At 44.5% G+C, this 20056-nt stretch overlaps 1 protein-coding gene across 1 annotated transcript in view; it reads left to right on the top strand.

Annotated features, from left to right (window-relative positions):
- Positions 1 to 20056, top strand: part of SND1 (staphylococcal nuclease and tudor domain containing 1) — a 408513-nt gene that overhangs the window by 289375 nt on the left and 99082 nt on the right. The window contains exon 16 of the mRNA XM_001502591.6: positions 19776 to 19885. Coding sequence (XP_001502641.2) covers positions 19776 to 19885 — 110 coding nt within the window. The remainder of the gene's footprint in view (positions 1 to 19775; positions 19886 to 20056) is intronic.

Genomic DNA, 20056 nt, shown 5'->3' on the forward strand with positions numbered 1-20056 from the left:
CTGGACTTCCAATGAGTTGCAAGATGTTTAGCACCTTAGCTCTCCCTCCCAAATGCCTTAGCACCCTCTGCCATTGGAAACATTGGGAACATCAATAAACCACTCCCACAGTTTTCCAACCACTCCCAGGGGTTTTCCAAACACTCTCCCAGTCCCCAAGTGAGAGATCTGTTGGTTGGTAACAGTGTTTGTAATATCCTTTTACATTAGGGTATAGTTACTCTGCATTTGCTATGTAACTAAAGTTCCTGAAAATATTTCCCAGAACTCCAGCAGGTATCTTAGGGGTTGTTTGCTCTCCTGTCACCGGTGTGGCCATTTTCAAGCAGTGGTTTAAGATCATAGTTACATATACCAAAAGTTATCAGGACAATTATCCTCTAAAAATGTTAATCTGTATAATAGTACATACTTTTCAGAGTGTTTTCACATTCTTTTTCCCCCTGGATGTTTATTACAGCACTGTGTGGGTAGGAAGGGCTATTGTTATCAACATTTAACAAGTGCAAACACGGAGACTCAGAAAAGCTGTTACTTGGCCAAGGTCACGGAGCTTAATTAAAGATGGAACTGGCACTTACTACTCTACCATTTCCTCCCTCTCCTTTTCAGGGACTGAGGGAGGAGACCAATTTCATTTGTCCTCTTAGGATGTCAGAACAATGTTTCTTTTTTTAAAAGAATATTTTAAGCTTTTCAATTCCAATCTTCCATTGAGACAAGTTCTTTATTCTTCTGCCAATGAATTGTGACCTTCTGTCAATCAAGCATCTCTGTCCTTCTTTAACCCACTCTACTCTTGATTTTCGCAGTTTTCTCAGTAACACAGAGACCTGTAGTCCCTATTGACTGATATGTGTATGTAATGTTGGGAAAAGCCATTTCCATAGTAGTAAGAAGTTAAAGACTTTTGTACAGTGTGGATGAATTGTGAGTCCACTTTTTACTCTTTTAGCCTCCTTTGAATTTCTCTGCAGAGGTGTGATGATTAGATATTGACAGGTAAGAAGAAAGCTATGATAGTGGTTCTCAAATAGATCATAATTTTAATTAAAAAGAAATCTGACTGATAACGTGAAAAGCTGTGTTGAGATCGTAGTTGTATGCACAGTTTGAATAATTTGACCTTTTTTGATGTCTGTGAAATTATAACAAAATTTTTTGGGAGAAAGAATGCATAGGAAGCAGTTATTTTTTACTAAACCAGTTTCTTTTCTGACTTAGAAGCAAGTGTAGGAGGAAGATTTAGTGTTATGCTCTCCCCAGGATCAGCTCTCATGTACTGTGGTTCTCAGAAGGAATCTTCCCAGGGCACATATATATGTTTTGCTCTGACGTCCCCTCCTGAAGGCCGGAGCTTCCTTCTGCCATTGTAAACACTGGGAGTATCAGTACACCACCCCCAGAGATTTGCTTGATGCAGCCTCCTCTGGCCACTTATTCATTCTTTAAGACTGAACACCAAGGTTGACTCCTAGAAGTTGTCCTCTACCTCCTCTGTGTTCACATGGCATCCTCTGCTGTTTCTTTCATTGCATGATCCTTGTAACTGCATTGTCATTGCATTGCCTTGTAACTGTCTCTTTGTCTGGAGTTTTGACACTTGGGACAAAGTTGAAACTTTGCAAATCGTGGTTGTACAGGTTGGTTATCTATTGATCGGTCTACCCAACCACTGCGTTCTGACAAAGAGCATCATTGTAGAATGTCCATTTCTCTAGTTTTGTCGTTGTGAGTGCCTTAAACCAGGGAAGGAAACATGGTATGCTGAATTTGTTCCTCTTCCACCACATATCCAGGCAGAACCTGCAAACTCATGCGGCAATGTGGTGTATAGGAAAAAGTAAATGATGGAAGAGGACGCTCGGTGTCTGATCCTGGCTCCAATCTCATATATAAAATGAGAGAGGTGGACAAAGATCATCTCAAGGGTCTCTTGGTCACACTAGCTTTGGGAATTCTGTGATCTATCCTTTTTTGAGGAAAACACTTTAGTGTATTCATTACAGATGTGGGTTAAGAATCACAGGAATAAGCTTAAATTCTGGATCTGCCATTTATAAACCCTCTGATTTAGGATGAGGTATTTAATCTATCTTGCCTTAGTTTTCTCATCTGTAAATTAAGGGTGTTCTAAGTATTAGATAGCATGATGCATGCTTTGAAAAGGTACTTAATACAGTCCCTAACACAACAGAATTTAGCACTCCAGTTGTAGAAGATATTACACTAATTTCTTCATGATCAGTCTACATATTCTCTTGATACACTTCAAGACACTTTTAATTACATGTAAACCTAGCTATGATACCAACTGTTTCCTAATATGTTTTTTAAAAGCCCAGCATAGCCTGTCAGATTATCTGTCCCCTCAGGAAGAGACATCCAAAAACACAATCTCATAGGCTAAACCAGGACACTGGGCCAGCTGAGTAAGATGAAGTGCATCCGACCTGAACTGACATGATGGAGTGGAAGGAACAACTGCCTGTCAAAAGATAGGGCTTATAATCTCTACCTTATTACCAAGTTGGCATGTGACCTTGTATGGGTCATTTAACTTCTCTGGTTTCCTGTTCCCTCCTCTGTAAAAAGACGGATTTTGGACTCCTCAATTTCTAAGGTTCTTTCCAGCTGTAAATGTTGTGATTCTGTGAATGCTTAAGTGATACATGGAGATACATTTGCTGTCATAAGTAGCGACATCTTTGGGTGGTCACCGACCTTTTTACACATCTTAGGAAGCTGTAGACCTTCTCTCCAGAAAGGAAAGATAGGCAGCCTGATTTTCTTTCCCAAGCTTCCCTTTAGGTTCTGTGTGTATAGTCAAGTGCACGTGTTTTCTAGGTCTGTTATACGTGAACTTTATTAACCCATGTCCCCACCTTCTCTTGAGCACTGGGTGTTATCCCTTTTCAATATTATCTTGTTAACTTTGACCCCTGATTCTTGCTTATTTGAATCTTTTTGTGTTTGTTCTCTCATGTAATATGTATTATATAATTAGGTCTTCAGTGTCTTCACCTCAGTTGATAATAAATATCCTGATTAGGCCCAAGTGTGGACTGTCATCACTTGATCATTTCCACAGGACCACAGGATTCATTCATTTCTTCAACAGTCTTCACTGAGCTTTCACGCACCGCAAGCCACCCTTTGCAGACAGATTATTTTGCTGGAATTCAGCTCTGAGTTGTTTAGATGTCACCTTAGCTCAGTTTCTTTGCTATTTGGGGTGGTCACCAACCTTTTTACACATCTTGGAAAGCTGTAGGCTCGCTCGCTCTCCAGAAAACACCGGATACACAAAGAAGAAGGGTATAACCAGCCAAGGAAAGAGAGGGCCTTGAAAACCCATTGTTATTCAAAAGGGCAAATAGTTTAATATGGCTGGCATGTCTGCTGCAAGAGGGACAGTGGTTAAAGCTTAGTTTGGAAAGTCAGATACCCTCGTCTCTGTAGAGCGTTGTGTCTACACAAGGTCGCTTAGATAGTACCTAATTGTCCAGGTTGCACTTGTTTCTAAGGCAGCCCTGAACTGGGTGACCCTCCCTGATCTGACCCCCTGAAATTCCTTGGGGGTCTCCCACTGAGGGAGGTTGGGCAGGGCCGCCAAGCTGTGTTGTGTGCTTGCCCTTTTGGCAGGGACAAAGATAGGTTTAAAAACCAGCTTGACAGGGCCTCCAGGGCATCGAGTACCACTCTCTGGGAACGCCCTCCTCTTCCAGCAAGCTAGGTGGCTCCTTCACTTACATAAGATGTGTATGTTCTGGCAGGGAACAGCTGCCTGAGTGAGTGTTTAGCAAAAATGATTTGTGTGGAGTTATTTTGAGACCCCAGGGGAGGGAATGGCAGCCAAACCCTGCAGTATTTTAAACTGCATCAGTCATCTACAAGGATTAATACATTATGGTATTTCAGCCAGAACATTGGTAACAGGGAAATAAGAATGTTAGGGCCGCATCAAATTATAAATGCCAGTTCTGTCAGTCCACACAGGGTGACTTCAGTGGTTTGGGCCGAACTTGGTGCCTCAAGATTCTCCCCTACTCCTTTAATCCCATCTGCCTTGAAGGCTGCAGGTGGACGTGCAGGTTTCCTTCTGTGGGATTGACCGGCACTGCTTTGCAGCTAGTTTGATGCTCTCTTTCACTAGATAAGGAGCAAACTGGTTTTCTAATAGAGAAGTGAGCCCACTTTTTGTGGTAGCCCAAAATACTGACGTTATTAGGTGATTGGGCTTATTACGTGATTGTTCTTGTTCCAGGCTCTGTAGGAGAAATCCCCCTTCCCCTTCCACAGCCTTCACCTGTTCTCCTGACTCAAGTGTGAACAGCTGTCTACTAAGGGTGGGTGAATTACAGAATATAAGATTTCCAGTTTAGTGACATTAGGGGAGACAGCCTCCATATGAAACACTTCTCTTGTTTTTGTTTTTCTCTTGAGTGTTTGCTGTGAAATTTGCCTCATCGCTCCCCCACCCTCTTGCCGACAGCTGTGCTCTTTGCCGTTCAGGAGCTGGTGTCTCCCTAGGATGGCTGGCTGAGATGGAAAAGGCCTCTTCCTTTTCCCCCGGGGCCGTAGTGATATAGTCAGAGAGTTCCTTGTGCCAAGAGATCTAATTGGCTTCTGACCCTGAGGGATCCATTTGGGCCAGAGGGCATCCAGGCGCTTGTTAGACTTCAGAGGGAGGGCCCAGAAAGAAAGAACCCTATCTATGACTCCCTTTTATCTTGTTTTGTATTATATTTTTAGAAGACATACAATTACTTCAATGACAAAAAGTAGGGAAACAAAATATACTTACGTAAAACAGGCGACCACAAAGTTTACAGACTCCTCAAGTCCCCCAAATTCCCTAAAGGACATGTACCCCAACGTTTTTCTTTTAACTTAGGGCCCTTGTCACAAGCCTCCTCTACCCCAGCACTGGGCACAATAGGAAGATGTAGAGGGGGCACACTTGAGGAGAAGCGCCACTTGTGCATGCGTGCGCAAGAGACTGACTCCTTGCCATTTCACCCCTGAGGAGCCAGTAACCGCAGTTGAAAAGCTTTAGCTAATGACATTTCTTTCCGCCTGTGGTACTGGACAAGACTGGCTTGGCGGGGCATGGGGCTGGGCTGTGGTGGAGAGTGAACAGGGAACACGAGTGAGTGAGAAGCCCAAGCAAGCCAGCATCACCAAGGTTTTCACAGTGATGCAAGAGAACAGGCAGGCAGCCTGGGGCTTTGAAAGAGACGTGAAGGGTGTGAGGCAGAAGGGGCGGCTCCTCTCTCCTTTTTCCCTGGAATGAAACTTTATTCTCGTGCATGCTGTGCTAGGAATCTACCCATTCCTGTCTCTAGTCTCTGCCACTTCGGACACTCACACTGAGTGTGTTTGTGCCCATCGGCAGGTGCAGTCCTGGTATCATTCTTCCTACAACTCTGTTTCTGATCCAGGTGGTTATGACAGCTGCCGTCTCCTACCAGAGGCTCGCACATGTGAGTTCAGCCTCGGAAAAGGCCTGCAGTTTCTCCAGCGCCTCCTTCCTCTACTCTTCAGTCTCTCCCGGCTCTCCCCCTGCCCTCCCCTCTTCCCCCCCCCTTCCCCGCCCTCTTTCCTTGAGCTGCTGAGCACATACAAGTGTGCGCTCACACTAGACACACGCACACACGCCCCTTGGTTGTCGCAAACACCAGGAATCGTCATCAGCAACGTGTTTGACTGTGAGCTGTGTTCAGGAAATTTACCCCTCCCCCCGCACCAAACACTCCATTGCCACTTCCCCACCTGTCACACCCTTATTAGAAATCATGGCTTTTGGCAAGCTTCTCATCCAGGGACTTGTGCCTAGTGCTGTCCTTCAGTCGTGCAATAATAAGCACACGCAGGAGCTTTCCTCTCCCTTGAAGACAGGCAGAGCCTGATGAGACAGGGTAATATCTCCCTTTCAGCTGCACTGCAAGCAGTCAGGAAGCTTGGCTGTCAGGTACCTGATTTTCTCCCTCGCTGTCCTCCCTTCTCACCCGCTTTTCAACTGAAGCTTTGTGTCCAGCATCACAGTTCAAATCCTGGTGCTTTGGTGCCCTGTTGCCGCGGTGTGACAGGACCTAAAAAGCCTCAATTAAGTACAAGCCGTGCTTTCACTGTCCCACTGGCCGCAATGATGACTGAAATAGTCGTTTCTGCAATGTTGCATCAGTGGAAAGTAAAGGATGCAGAAATGCTTTTCTTTCCCTCAGGTCTCCCAAAGAGGGAAAATAATCACTTCAATAGAACAGTCTTCCCCTGAATTCTGCAAAGTGGATTCTAGGCAGTGGTTTGGATTTGCTGTTCCTTTTTATCCCCGAGAGCCCAGTGAATGAGAGAAGGAAATGAATAGACTGCTTGTCACACCACCACCAGGGTCTGCACAGTGCCTAGGGCTGCTGCCGAGAGACCAAGAGTGAAAGTGGGCTGGAGTGGAGGCCGGGGAGGCAGGCAGCCTTCCCCAGGACAGGCTCCGCTTCTCCCACAGTCCCTTGAGGGCTTCCCTCTTCCCTCAGCCCCAGGATTCCTCCTGCACTAATGGAGCTGGCCCTCTTGCTGCAGCATCCTGCCTGGAGAAAGGTCTAACTCTGCCTGGTCCCGGGGTGGGGGTGGTACACTGCTGTGCAGTCTCTCCACACCCCTCCCCCATTAATCCAACAAAGGCGGCAAACCTCACTGCCTCAGCTCCCAAAGGTGGCTCTCGAGGCACATGGAAGGGATGCTCCCTGCTGCACGCACCCGACCACCCCATCAGACATTTTAATGAAATCAACTAGAAAGATATTTTCAGTTTGAAGATACCCTTCATATTGTGTAGGCTTAAAGAGGAAAATCAGTAGAATGGTAGGAAACCAAAACCCATGTCTTGTGAGGACCTTGGGATGTTTAACCTGGAGAAAATAAGACAGAGGATGGGAGGCAATAGATATTACACTGTCTTCAAATATTTGAAGGGCTGTCAAGTAGGTAATGGATGTTTTATACAGTTCCAAGGAATCGGACAAGTCTTAGAAGGCCTAGAATATCAGATTGTGGAATTCTAATTGTATATGGTAAACTATAGGAAGCCATTAAAGGGTGTTGAGCAGAATATTTTGCTTTGGGAAAATTAATCTGGTAGCTGTATGTAGGAATAATCAGTATAGGGGAAAACAGAAGGCAGGCAGGTAGGTCAGAATAGATGTGACGGGCCTGAACGGAGTTATGTTGAGGATCGAGAAGATTCGACGGACTACACAAACAACTGTGGAGGTGAAATTAATGGGATTAATAAAATGTAGCAACCACTGGGTTATGTGAATAAAATAGGGACAAATCAAAGATAAGTGAGGTTTTTAGACTGGGAGGATGATAGTGCTGAAACCAGAATAGGGGAAGAGGAAGGAAGAGAAAATTTAGGAAGAAGTTTGGTTTTAGACATGTTGACCTTGAGGTATTGGCAGGACATCTAAGGGGTGATGTCTGTCAGACATTTGGGAATTGGGTCTGGAGCTTAGAGGACAGTTCAAGATGACATGTCTGTAGCTTCTGCATGATGACAGTGATGGAGAACATGAGAATGGATGGCCTCTCAAGAGATGGTGCAGGATTAAAAAAAAAAAAAAAAGGACAACCAGTAAAGAGAAGCAAAGGGAGGAGTGAATTTCCCTGAAGGGTTGGTGCACAGTACTGAATGCCATGTGGAGATCTAGTAGGGCTCCTACTGAGAAGAGATGTGTCAGAAGAGATTACTTTTCTAAGTAGAGGCTTAGTAGAAAGATAAAGTCTAAGTACAAAATGGTAGGAGCAAAGGATTTCTGTACAAGAAGTGGGATAGTGAATGCATATTGTCAAGGAGTGGCGGGAAGCAGTTATGGTGAGGGACAAAGAAGGGCAACTCTGGAAACGTCAGGGTTTGAGCTTATGGGGTGTAAGGTTGGAATGGGAAAATCTGAGCCTGTGGGAGGCGAGTGGGAATAAACTTGAAGGATCACAAGCGCAGGAGAGGGGACGTTCCTAAAACGGGGTGCAGGAGAGAGAGGTTGAGGGCAGCACTGTGGCTAGTGTTAGCTGCCTTGGACAGTTCCCTCGAGCCATGTTTCCTTTCCTTTCACCTTGGTTACATGACCATAGGCTTCTGTAGTAGTATTTTTATCATTATTTATGCTATTCTTATGCTGTCACCTCTGCTCATTCTGGGAATCAGTTCAGGGAGGTTGAACTCTGCCTTGCCTGGATTTTTTTTTTTAAACCAGCATACAATATCCTTTAGAGCAAGAGCTGGCATACTTTCTGTCTAAAGGGCCAGACAGTAAATATTTTAGGCTTTGTGGGCCATGTAGTCTCTGTCACAAACATTTAACTCTGCTGTTGGACTCTGAAAGCAGCCATAGACAACAAATGAGTGCAGCTATGTTCCAATGGAACTTTATTTATAGACTGAAATCTGAATTTCATATAATTTTTACATCATAAAATATTATTCTTTCAATTTTTTTTTTCAAACCATTCAAAAGGGTAAACGCTATTAGCTCATGAGCAGGACAAAAGCAGGCAGCGGGCTGGATGTCGTCCACAGGAAGGTGTGTGCTTACCACTTTACATTACGCCATTCTTCACCCAGCGCCCAGAGTTCAAACTGCTGATCAGGATAGGATGAAGAACTTTGGCTTTTCAGAATTTCTTTCCTTTTTTGCCTGTTTTTATTAATTTTAAGTAAAGTTAGTGAGGTAAAGGGCTTACAGATCAGCTCTCAGATTTTTATTTGTTCTCCTTGGTTTGGGGGTCTTAGTGTTCCTGACACTAGCTGGTTCCTCCTCCAGTCCCACCAACTGAGTAGACTAATCTCTAGGCATTTGGATTTCACATGCCCCTTGGGAGGAGATGCTCAGAGCAATGTTCTGTGAGTGAAAGCTCAAAGGCAATAGTTTGAAAGTATACTCCACACATCTGAGAACTATTCTGTTCAAATAACACAACACAGCTTGGTTTAGAAAAAGTTACTCTAAATTTATGCAAGTAGGTAGCTTTTACATTTGGCTGCCAGGGGTGTGCCAGAATACCTTCTGGAATCTTGTACTTGCAAGATCCACGTGGCTATTTCCTATGGCTTTCTCTTTACCCTGTATCTATTCTCTACGAGCCTGGACAATAGATTAAATTTTTCTCTTTATCCATTAACATGGAATTTTAAAAGACCAAGACTGGAATTCTTTGGTGCCAAAAATTAAAGAGGGGAAAAAATGAATCTAGACTTTATTTAATTCAAAGATAAAGCTACATGTTTAAAATAAGTCAGAAAAAGCAAAAGTTGAGGTTCTCATAGAAACCAACTCCCCCTCATTGTTCAGACATGGGGTTTGTGCTTGTTAGGTGCTGTCTCCATGGTGCCAGGGTATTACGTAAAAGCCTGAGCCATCTAGCTTCCTTGTCATTGGAAAGACTGTTTTGGCCCTAGCTTTTGACCTCAAATGCTTTGTTTTCTATGTAATGAAGATATGAATTTGTTGTTTTGACATGGATAATGCAGAGAAACCCAAGGGAAGAAAACTGGGGAGGGCACAGTTCTTTCCACGCCCAGCTGTTTGATTCTGCACCTAGTTGATGGTGATATTATTGCAGCTGCTGCTTACAGCACACCCAAAAACAAACGTGTGTGTTGGGAAGCAGGACAGCCTGCCATCTCCAAGGCCCCTTCCCAGACACCCCCCAGCCCCCCGAGACAACCTGGCTGCATTGTTTAGGGCCGTGCTCTAGGGATGCCACAGGAAGGGAAACCCGGTTAAATGAGTTTTTTCCTCCCTTTAGAAATCCTTGTTTTCAGATCTTGTTCTGCAATGGGGAGTTTTTATAAAAGGTTGTCTGATGCTGACCCGATTGTTATCTCCTGCACCAGCTCCATCTGAAAAAGGCTTTCTCCCCTTTAGGAATGGTACTTTGATGTCTGAAGCCAATAATCAGTCAAGTTTGGTGAAGCCAGTTCTGCACACTCTCCAGCTAGACTGAGAGCCAGAAAGCCAGTACAAAGCCTCTGGCCACCCCTTCTTTGTCTCCTTCTAGGACAGTGGTCAGTGATTTAGCATTTAACACTCAATCGCCTTAAAGTCCTAGAAGTAGGAGTTACTGAATTTCTTCGTGAACTCGCCAAATATAAACTAGTCTTCATGTGGAAGTCGGAATAGGACATGGTTATAACAGGTTTGTTGACTCTCTTTCTGCTTGAGTGTCTCCTCTGTGCCAGATACTGGGGATCCAGAGGGGACTGGCATATCCCTTTCCTCAAAAGACTGCAGAATGGGGGTCCACCAGGAACAGGCTCACAACGAGAGATGAGACCTGAGAAGTCACCTGCTCCTAGTGGTAACACTATTGTGACTTGTACTAGACAAACTTATGGCACGTTTAAAGCCAAGCACTGTACCCCTTTCTATAGATTCCTCCCTTTCTTTTGGCTTTTTTTCTTTTGGAAGATTAGCCCTGAGCTCACATCTGCCACCAATCCTCCTCTTTTTGCTGAGGAAGACTGGCCCTGAGCTAACATCCGTGCCCATCTTCCTCTACTTTATATCTGGGACACCTCCCACAGCATGGCTTGACAAGCAGTGCCATGTCTGCACCCGGGATCCGAACCCGCGAACCCAGGGCTGCCGAAGCGGAACATGCAGACTTAACTGCTGCACCACCGGGCCGGCCTCCCCTCCCCTTCTTTTCTTCAGAGGGAGCCACAGTTCCCGTCACATTGTGAAGGCTGGGTCTTACTGCTCTTCTTCCAAATTAACTTCAGTTTCTGGGCCTTTCAACAAATGCATCAAACATTCCCAAATCAGAACAACCTAATAAAAGTCTACCCTAGGGGCCAGCCTGGTGGCTCAGCAGTTAAATGCGCACGTTCCGCTTTGGTGTCCTGGGGTTCGCCAGTTCAGATTCCGGGTGCAGACATGGCACTGCTTGTCAAGCCATGCTGTGGTAGGCATCCCACATATAAAGTAGAGGAAGATGGGCACGGACATTAGCTCAGGGCCAGTCTTCCTGAGAAAAAAGAGGAGGATTGGTGGCAGATGTTAGCTCGGGGCTAATCTTCCTCAAAAAAAAAAAAGTCTACCCTAAACAATCGGAACTGTGAACTAAACACAGCTTCAGCCTCGGCTCTTACCCAGTCCTGACTCCCCTGATGACAATTACCTGAGGAGTTTGATCCCTTTAATTAGGACCCTTCAGTCTTGTCTTATCCCTTTCTTCTGATCACTGAAAGAGCTTTAGCAGTGACATGTTCCAAAATTGGCCCACAAGATGCTACCTCCCCTGAGGTAACAAAGTGTAATGGTTTAGAGAACAAGGGAGAGAATAAAAAATATGAGACAATAGAAAATCCTTGTCTCATTTCTGACCCTTAATACAAATCACGGCTTCATACCACGTAGAACTAATTCTTAGGAACCAACTGGTCTACATTTGCCTTGTTCTTTGTGCCATTTGGGAAACATGAAAATGTAGGACCAGCTGCTCCTAAGTGGGGTGGTTTGCACTTCTCAACTGGGAACTGATTCACTGATGACATTTGCAACTTGAGACCTCCAAATTATTTCTGCTGTAAAGCTTATGAGAGAGACCAATGAGTGAGCTTTTGATGCATGAGATGTGTTACATTTCTGAGAACCAACAGTGTGAACTGATTTGACTTTGCATGTATATTCAGGTGATAACCACACTACTTAAAATTAGGCAGATGGCCTCTGCCTCTGCATTTTGTGCTGATGAGAGTTTGAGTTCTGGATTTTGTTCTTGATGGTTAGGGAAGGAATAGCTATCTAGATACTGTTAACACCAAAGAATTTTTTTTTTTTTTTTTTTGAAATTGACTTGGACATGATTAAAAGTGTTTCCTTTCTTGGGCTACATACATAGTTTAAGTGACTTACTCTCTGTGTGTAGCGGGGTTTTTAGAATTTTGTTTCATTCTTTGGTGGGGGAAGGATGGCAAGGGAAAGTATAGAAATGGAACTAATTGACTCTGGGGGTAAGAATGTCTGCTGAGAGTCTGAATTATAAATTGGCCAGCTGCAGTAGCAGGAACCTCAGGGAAAGGTATTGGAGTGCAGTCAGTGTGACAGGAAGCTTATTTTGGTGTTCTTTCTGTGCCTTGACTTGTCCTTGACGTTTACTCCAGGGGACTGTGTGTTTAGAAAGAAGGGAGAAGCGTCTACAGTTCCCCATCTGGGAAAGTTACAGCATTCTTACCTGGGGTCCTGGAGACGGGGGATGAAGATGCCCTGCTGCAGAAGACAGTCTCGTCTCCTGTCCCTCTCCCGGCTGTCTGCCCCCTGGCTCTATACTCAGCCCCGCTTTCTCTGCTAGGCAGGCATGTGCCACACGCTGGCAGATAAAGCCCATTTTGTTCTGAAAGTCCCACCAGAACCACCATTTTGTCTTCTCAATGGTTTGATCAACAGAAATTGTGTTGAAATTTCAGGGAGCAGTATTTAAAGCAGAGGTATTTAGACTTGAATATCACTAAAGAAGTCTTTCCCTAAATATAGAGAAGAAATTCACAGTTTTCTGTCTGGGCTGCTTCCACGTAAGCAGAGGGGTGGGCTTAGTGGCCACCTTTCAGCTTTAGGACTAAATAGCAGCATTTTCATTTCCAATGGGAAGCTTATTTATAGCCTCGTAGTCATCCCCATGCTAAGTTTCTCTGATATTTTGTCTAGATTTTCTTTCCCCCAGTAATTACACCCCCTGTTCTCAGGCTAAGAATTTTCCCTCCTTTCTCGTGTTTACACCTTTCAAATATTTGCAGATTGTTATCGTGTCACCCTCTTAGTCACCGCTTCCCCGAGCTGTACAGATTTAGCACCTTTTATCTTTCCTTTAGAGGCAGGCCTCCCCCCCCCACCCCGAGGCATTTTCTACTGCTCTGTCTAAATGTGCTCCAGTTTCTGCATTTCTCTCTGGCCACGTTTTTTCCTAGAGCTGAACACAGGGTCATAAGTGAGAATTGTTTTCCTTGTTTGTTGTATTGGAAGCGAAACATCCTTGCAGAGCCCCGGCCTCAGGTCTTGCTGACATTGGTGGTCAGTGTTGACCACTTCCTCCCTGTACTTAATCTGCATTTCCCAGGTGTGCCAGTGTACAGACCAGTGGAGTAAATGGGTGCAGCTGTGCTTTCATTTTCTTCCTTGAAGGGTTGTGGAACCGTGGGAAAGTGGGGTGTCTGTAGTGAGGGATTCTGTCAGCCCCTCTCCTGGTGTTTGCATAAGGTCTACAACCCTGACTATTCAATAGCCATTTCCTTCTCTGTGTATTCACTTCTTTTCAGAAGTATTTTTCCACTAATATTCATTCATTGGACATTTGTTGAGGATCTACAATGCAACTGTGTGCTAGGCAGTTATCAGAGACGGGAAAGAATAAAATCTGAATGACACAGCACCCACCCTAAGAAGCAATTTAGTTTTAGTTTTATTGGGGTTGCAAATACCAGCTTCTCACATAGGCTTGCTTGTAGTAGCAGTGAGAGGAAACGCAGATTGACGGGAACATCCGTGAAAATCTAACAGGATCTAAGGTAAGGTTCGGTCTCACAGATCCTGGAACCTGGGAGGTGACTGAGTCTGAAATTGCTGCAGGGACTTCACTGCCCATCTCCAGTGTTGGTGCAAGTTCGTCTCCTTATTACCTCCTTCCTCTTGCTCCTGATGGGCTTATGCTTTCTGCACGCTGGCCAGTTCAGATTTTAGAAAGAGAATCTTAACAGCTCACCCAGTATCTCTCATTCCTGCTTGGCCAGAGCTTTTTTCCCCTGCCAGCTGGACTGTAGATTGGCTTCCCTTGAATCAGGTACAGCAGGAACTCTCCTTCCCTCCCTGTTATTCTCCACCTTCTGCTCTGATCTCCATCCCCAACTTGTGGTGAGCGGAGAGTTCAGAGGCTAGGATCATGTGCTGGAAAACATAGCTGCCCGAGACTGACCCTTAGCAAGGGATGCAGCAGGGTGAGCCCCATGATTGACTTGTCCACTACATTCTACAGTGTCCCAGACACACATACATCTGCATAACATAATCCAATTATCACATGCTGTTTCTTAACATTCTGTAACCTATAGGCTAAATGGTAAATTCAGTCACCAGTAACATCCGTTATACAATGGTAGAGGAAAATAATGTTTTCATCCTGGTAATTAAGCGTCATTGGTACAAAGTCTGTCTTTTTCATCACTGAGTCCTCACCTTTCAACACAGGGCCTAGGCACTGATACGAGTTTGTGAAATGAAGAGCAGGAAGACCTGCTAGACGAACTGAGGTATTTCTAAGTATCCTGAGTAGGCAGAAAGCAAAGATTATGTCTGCATGCCTCCTGTGCCCTTCCCTCAGTAAGGTCCAAAGCAGTCGTAAGCACACAGTGGACATGCAATAAGCACCATTGACTAATCCTTCCAGTTGGTTATTGTTTCCACTAGGGTTTTGTTTCCTTTGGCTAATGCCTGGTCTCCTGTTTGCTGGACTAAGTACCATTGGGAAGCTGTCACTTCAGCCAAGGCAGATTTGCTACACTTCTCTTTAGCTCCCAATAAAGGAAAAAGCAAACACACTTTGAGCCCAGAGGCTTAATTATCGTGAAACTCAACATACAATGTAAAATATTCAGAGGGATACATGACTCTCACATAGTGATCAGTAGAATCTCTTACATTGCCATTATTATATCATTAACAAGAATTTGTACTTCTTGTTCCAAAGCTGACTGACCAAAGTGTTTGTATTAATTGACCTAGTTAGTCAATGTCTCTAAATGGGTAATTTCTTTTTAATAGAATGCTCTCTAGCCCAGCATTTTACATTTGAAAGGAGGCACCCTGTACTCCAAGAGTCAAGCCTAGGGTGAAGAATCTCACAAGGGCATAACCAAAATTGTAGGATTTGGTGGCATGGGGAGACTTTGGAGTGCCTTCATTTTATAAACAGACCACGTGGCCTGGAAAGGTTTCCTACTTTCAGTGGCAGAGCAGAAACCAGAACCACGATGTGCTGATAGCTAGTGATGAACTTTCTCTTCCTAAAGAATACAAAATCAGGCACATCTTCTTTTCTGTTTTATTTTAAGCATCTTGGTCCACCATCATATCCCAGAAAGTATAGAAAAGGTATGAAAAATAATGGGTTTTTACCTAAAGGCAGATGGGTCTGTAGGGCTCTGACGAGCTCAGGGAGCCATATGGAGCCAGAGGGAAGGGTGTGCGTCTTGCCTGCCTCTTCTGCATCTGCTGTTGCTGGAAGTCAGCTAAGAAGGCCCTATGGGGTACAGGAACTCTCTTCATTCTGGCACACCCCGTAGCAGGGAAGGAAAATGTTCAAGAATGTTTGGGACTTTCTCTAGGTATAGGTTTTTTGGTTTTTTTTAATTAAAACAAAATGTTTTTTCATTTTTGGAATGGCTTGTGAGTGTCAGGGATAAGCTTGGCAGTTAACCTGCACCTGTGGCACTTGAAGCACAGCAGAGTTAATACGTCCTTATCAGCAGGCAGTGCTGCATCAGTGCGCTATCGGAAAAGACAGCTATTAGTGGTAATATGCTCGATCCAGAATTACGGGCACTGCCTCACCTGGCTGGGGAGAGCTTCTGGAACTCCAGTGATATCTCACTTCACATTTACTGTCTTGGGAGCTCTCCATTGCTGCATATCAGCCTGCCCAGCTCAGCAGCTGCAGCCTGGGATTTGCTTTCTGAGAATCCAACTTTCTTTCCCTTTATCTATTTTCTTTAACTTTTTCTCTTTTCTTTTCTTTTTTTTTCCTTAAAGTCCATTGTATTGGTAACAAAGCAGCACACCAGGGACACCAGCCCAGTATTGCAGTCATCCTTTGAATAAAGGTTCATCGTGGACGAGGTTTACTTACTGACCGAGCTCTTGGAAAAGAGGGCACAGCAGAACTCTTCTTGCTGACAGCATGTCTGCACCTGGTTTTCACAGCGACATCTGTCTTTCCAGCTTTAGAATGTTAACACTTGTTTGGTTTCCTCTCTGTTAGTAGATAGCGTATTTCTTGTCCTGTTCCTTGATCCCTTGGGACACAAAAGCAAGTCTGGAAGCTGATAAATAAGCCCTCAGCATAGCCTCTGGACTCTCCAAGAGGGCCATCAGGGCTGGCCTCATCCCTCCCAGGCTTCTGTCTTCACACCTCAGTCTCTACCAGTGTTTTTCAAGCTGCGGGTGCTGCCCCACTAAAGGTCTTAAATTAATTCAGTGTCATAACCATCTTTTTTGTCTTTAATGAAATAGAACAGAAGAGAAGACAGAGTATATCACATTTAGTCAAAATTAACCATTGTTTTGTGGAAACTTTGTTATATAAGTGTATATACTGATATGTAAATGTGTATATGGGTCATAATAAAAATTGTAAGTTTCAAAAACACTCATCTTCACAATCCTTTTGCAGAAGTAGATTCTTCCTCCCCTCACCCACTCCCTGTTTCTGAGTACCTGTTCTGGTGTCCTGCCCAGGACACCCCTCGTATCTAGGAATTCCCCCGCCAAGAGTGAGGAACCTGCCTCTGTGCTCCAGTTGAACAGTGCCTGAGGCTCTGCTGTCATGATGACCCCAGTGCCTGGACTCCCTGACTCTGCTCGTCTACCTGACAAGCAATTGAGTACCCCAGGGCCCTGGACTCCTATCTAGTCTCCATTGTAGGTTATAGCACCCTCTGGTTACAGCATTGTTCAACTCCAAAATTGGACTTTTTCTCAATGGCTTTAGCATCTGACAATCTAGGATTCACATAGGTCACATAGTAACTTTGGGGCCTCATAGTCCATTCCTAGATAGTCACGGGTATATAGTAAATGTTCGTTTCCCCCTTTGTTCTCTTAGCGCTTATACCCGGGTTTAAGTCTGGAACCTGCTCCCACTGGGTCTGTTTTTAACATACAGCTTCTCCTTGTCTGTCCTACTAAGTAGTGTCAGCTAAGCCATACCTGACCCTGAGCCGAGATGTGACAGTGAGACAGGTTTTGACTGGGAAGGGGTTACTTCAGAGGACACAGGTCAAAGAGAAGTAAGTCTGCCCAGAAGTAAAGGAAGTCAATGGTAAAAGCAGAGATAATACTCTTGTTCTCAAGCAACTTTTCTGTTCCTTCTCCTTTCTCTTACCTCCCTGCCTGACAGGAATGGATGTGTTTACTTTTTTCCACTTAAAAAAGGGTGGAGAAACAGCCTACTTCAGCTTCCTCCTCTTGAAGACCTGGAACTCAGTTACTGGCAAGTGGGTGAGCAAGGGAACAAAGGCCTTCCTTTGCTTTCGAGTCTCCATGGAGTGATTGGGTTGTAGTCACCACAGGCCCAAATGACTCTCTCCTGAAAGATTTTGAATCCATTTCAGCTTGGTTTGTTGAACTCCCTGGACTCATTGAGCCATCTTGTTCTCTGGATGTAGGCACCTAGTAGTCTCCAGGATTCAGAGAGAGCTGCTAAGTTCTCTTGATCTCTTGAGATTTCAGAATACCAAGAAAGTGACAGAGGAATAGAGTGGGTATATCTACTCAACCAATGAGACTCAGAAATCTTTTGTACCCTTTTAGTGAAAATCCTTTCCCCCTAATTCCTGCCTCCCAGTGTATTGTCCTAGTCTCCTCCCTTCTAGTCCCCAGTTCCTAACAGCCCCACCAACAGCATCCCAGTTCTGTCCCACCCAAATGGCTACTAAGGGTCAGAAGCAAACTGAACACTTATTTTAGCATTATTTTTGTTTTGTAACAATGCTTTAACTGTGGTTATGTGGCCAAAAAGCTCAATAGAATTGTTTATTTTTCTCTCTGACAATTCTAGTCTTGCTTAGTTTGCAGATATAAAATGAAAAGTGTTTTTGGCTGTCGCTGTTGTGAAAATCATGGGCTATCTTTCATTCCATTTTACCCTAGCCCCATCTCTCTCTTCAAGGTTAATCTCAGGCTCTTTGGGTCTATGAATTTATTGCTGTGGTTTACAAAAATAGATTCCACTTCTCCCCTGCAACTTGGCGCTAAAGTGCCCAGGATGAGGCAGACCTGGTAATCTTCTTACCCATATGACGCTTGGGTGAGCCTTCTTCTGTCCTGACTTCACAGGGGTTGGGGAGTGGTCCTGGCCCCAGCCCAGGCTGCTCTGCAGTTCCCTCCTGATGCTGCACTCCCCGTCTAGTGTTGCATTTGATGTGATGTATTCCTTCTGTGAGGCCTTGAGGCTTGGAGAGAAAGCTCTGTTCTTGAGCATCTGAAAACCCAATGTATAAGGTATTCCCTTTCCTCTCAGCTTTATGACCTTGAATCTGTGCTGTGGCCAAGAACATGAGCAGCCACCTGGCTTCATCCATAAGAGATATACCTTCTGTCACAGCAATGGTGGCCCCTCTTCTCCCAAAGGCTCCCCAGTAGGTGTTTGTGGTAGCCTAGACACCCTGCTACTTGGCCTCCCCATGCCAGATCTCTTGTGCCTTCACCTGAGACTGTAAATAAGAGGTAGCACCTCCCAATCCTGCCTTATTGCAGTGGGAGAGATCAGCAGTGATTCAGAGATGTGGGCACTAAATGCATCCTCCCCAGATTTTGATCATTTTCTTTTCCTCTGTCTCTAGCCTAGTTCAACTTTTTGCTTCATAATTACAGCTGTAGTATGAATTTTCAGGGAAATATTTACATCTGATTCAGATATCATAATGCAACATATTTCGTGGCCTGTCACAGATGACCACCACGTTAATGATAAGTATATTTGCAATGTGAATGATTGAATCAGAGAGAGAAAGCAAAGGCAGTCCTAGTAGGTTAATGAGCATCTGTTCTGTAGAAAATACCGTCCCTGGAAACAAAGTGTGAAGGATGGGATTCTGTTCTCAGGGATCTTACAGGCTAGTTGTGGAGTAAGAGATGACTGAGATTTTGATTATGGGTAATTGCTAAGAGCAATAATGATAAAATAATAAGAGCTAAAATGTATTGAACCTTTCCATATGTTGGGCATTGTGCCAATTATTTTACATACATAATCCCCCCACACACTTCATATAACAACTGTGTGAAGTAGATATATTATGAGTTTTTATATATAGGACAACTGAGGCTTTGAATGGTTCAGTAACTTGGCCAAGGTCACAAAGCTAGTAACTGATACAGTACAGTTAGAATGTGAATCCAGGTCTTTCTGGCTCCAGAAACCTAATACTTCATCAGTATTCTGTTTTTCTCTCATTCTGAATGAGAAACTGGTGGTACTATTGTCCAAAATATAGCCAGAGGACAGAGTGGGAAGTTTATTTGAAGAGGAAAATGACACTGAGTTAACACTTTTGAATTTGATGTGAAAGTCAGATAGTAAAGAGAAAATGTCTAGGAGTCAGCTGGAATGGCTCTCAGGAGACAGAATGGCTGGGGATATCAGTATAATTTAGGTGAAAGAGCCATTTCTGTAAGTGATAGTTAAGGCAGTGAGACCAGAGGACTGTACGGAGCGAAGAGTACAAGATGAGGATTCATCCTACATGTTATTGGGAACTCCCCGGCTCCTCTGACAACTCCCAGATGCTGTGACTGGGAGCTCCTCTCTGTTGTTGCTGCTGTCAGTGTTGGTTTTTCCCACCTGGGGCCAACTGAGCTCCTCCTCTTCTGCCACTACCTCTACTTTATCTCAGACGTGGTGGCATTCTCATCTAATGCCTGCCTCATTAGAAGTGTCAGGGAACTGTCCTTGCTGGACACCAGGCCTAGTGGGCCCTTTTCATCGCAAATTCTCCTTTTCTCCTGACACAGGCATTGAATGCCCCAGAGGAGCCCGAAACCTGCCAGGCTTGGTGCAGGAGGGAGAGCCCTTCAGTGAGGAAGCAACGCTTTTCACCAAGGAACTGGTGCTGCAACGAGAGGTAGGACACCTTCCAGTTGCTTCTTGTATGAGGCGGGATGAGAAAATAAGGCTCACTTGGTCTGATGTTTTTCTGCCGTGTCAGAGATGAGTCTGTCACTTTTTCTGGTGTTCAGCCTTCCACATCCACGATCCATTCTCTGTCTGCCCACATCTTATTTCCTTGAGCCCT

Source organism: Equus caballus, chromosome 4, assembly GCF_041296265.1.
Source record: "Equus caballus isolate H_3958 breed thoroughbred chromosome 4, TB-T2T, whole genome shotgun sequence".
NCBI classification, from domain to species: domain Eukaryota; kingdom Metazoa; phylum Chordata; class Mammalia; order Perissodactyla; family Equidae; genus Equus; species Equus caballus.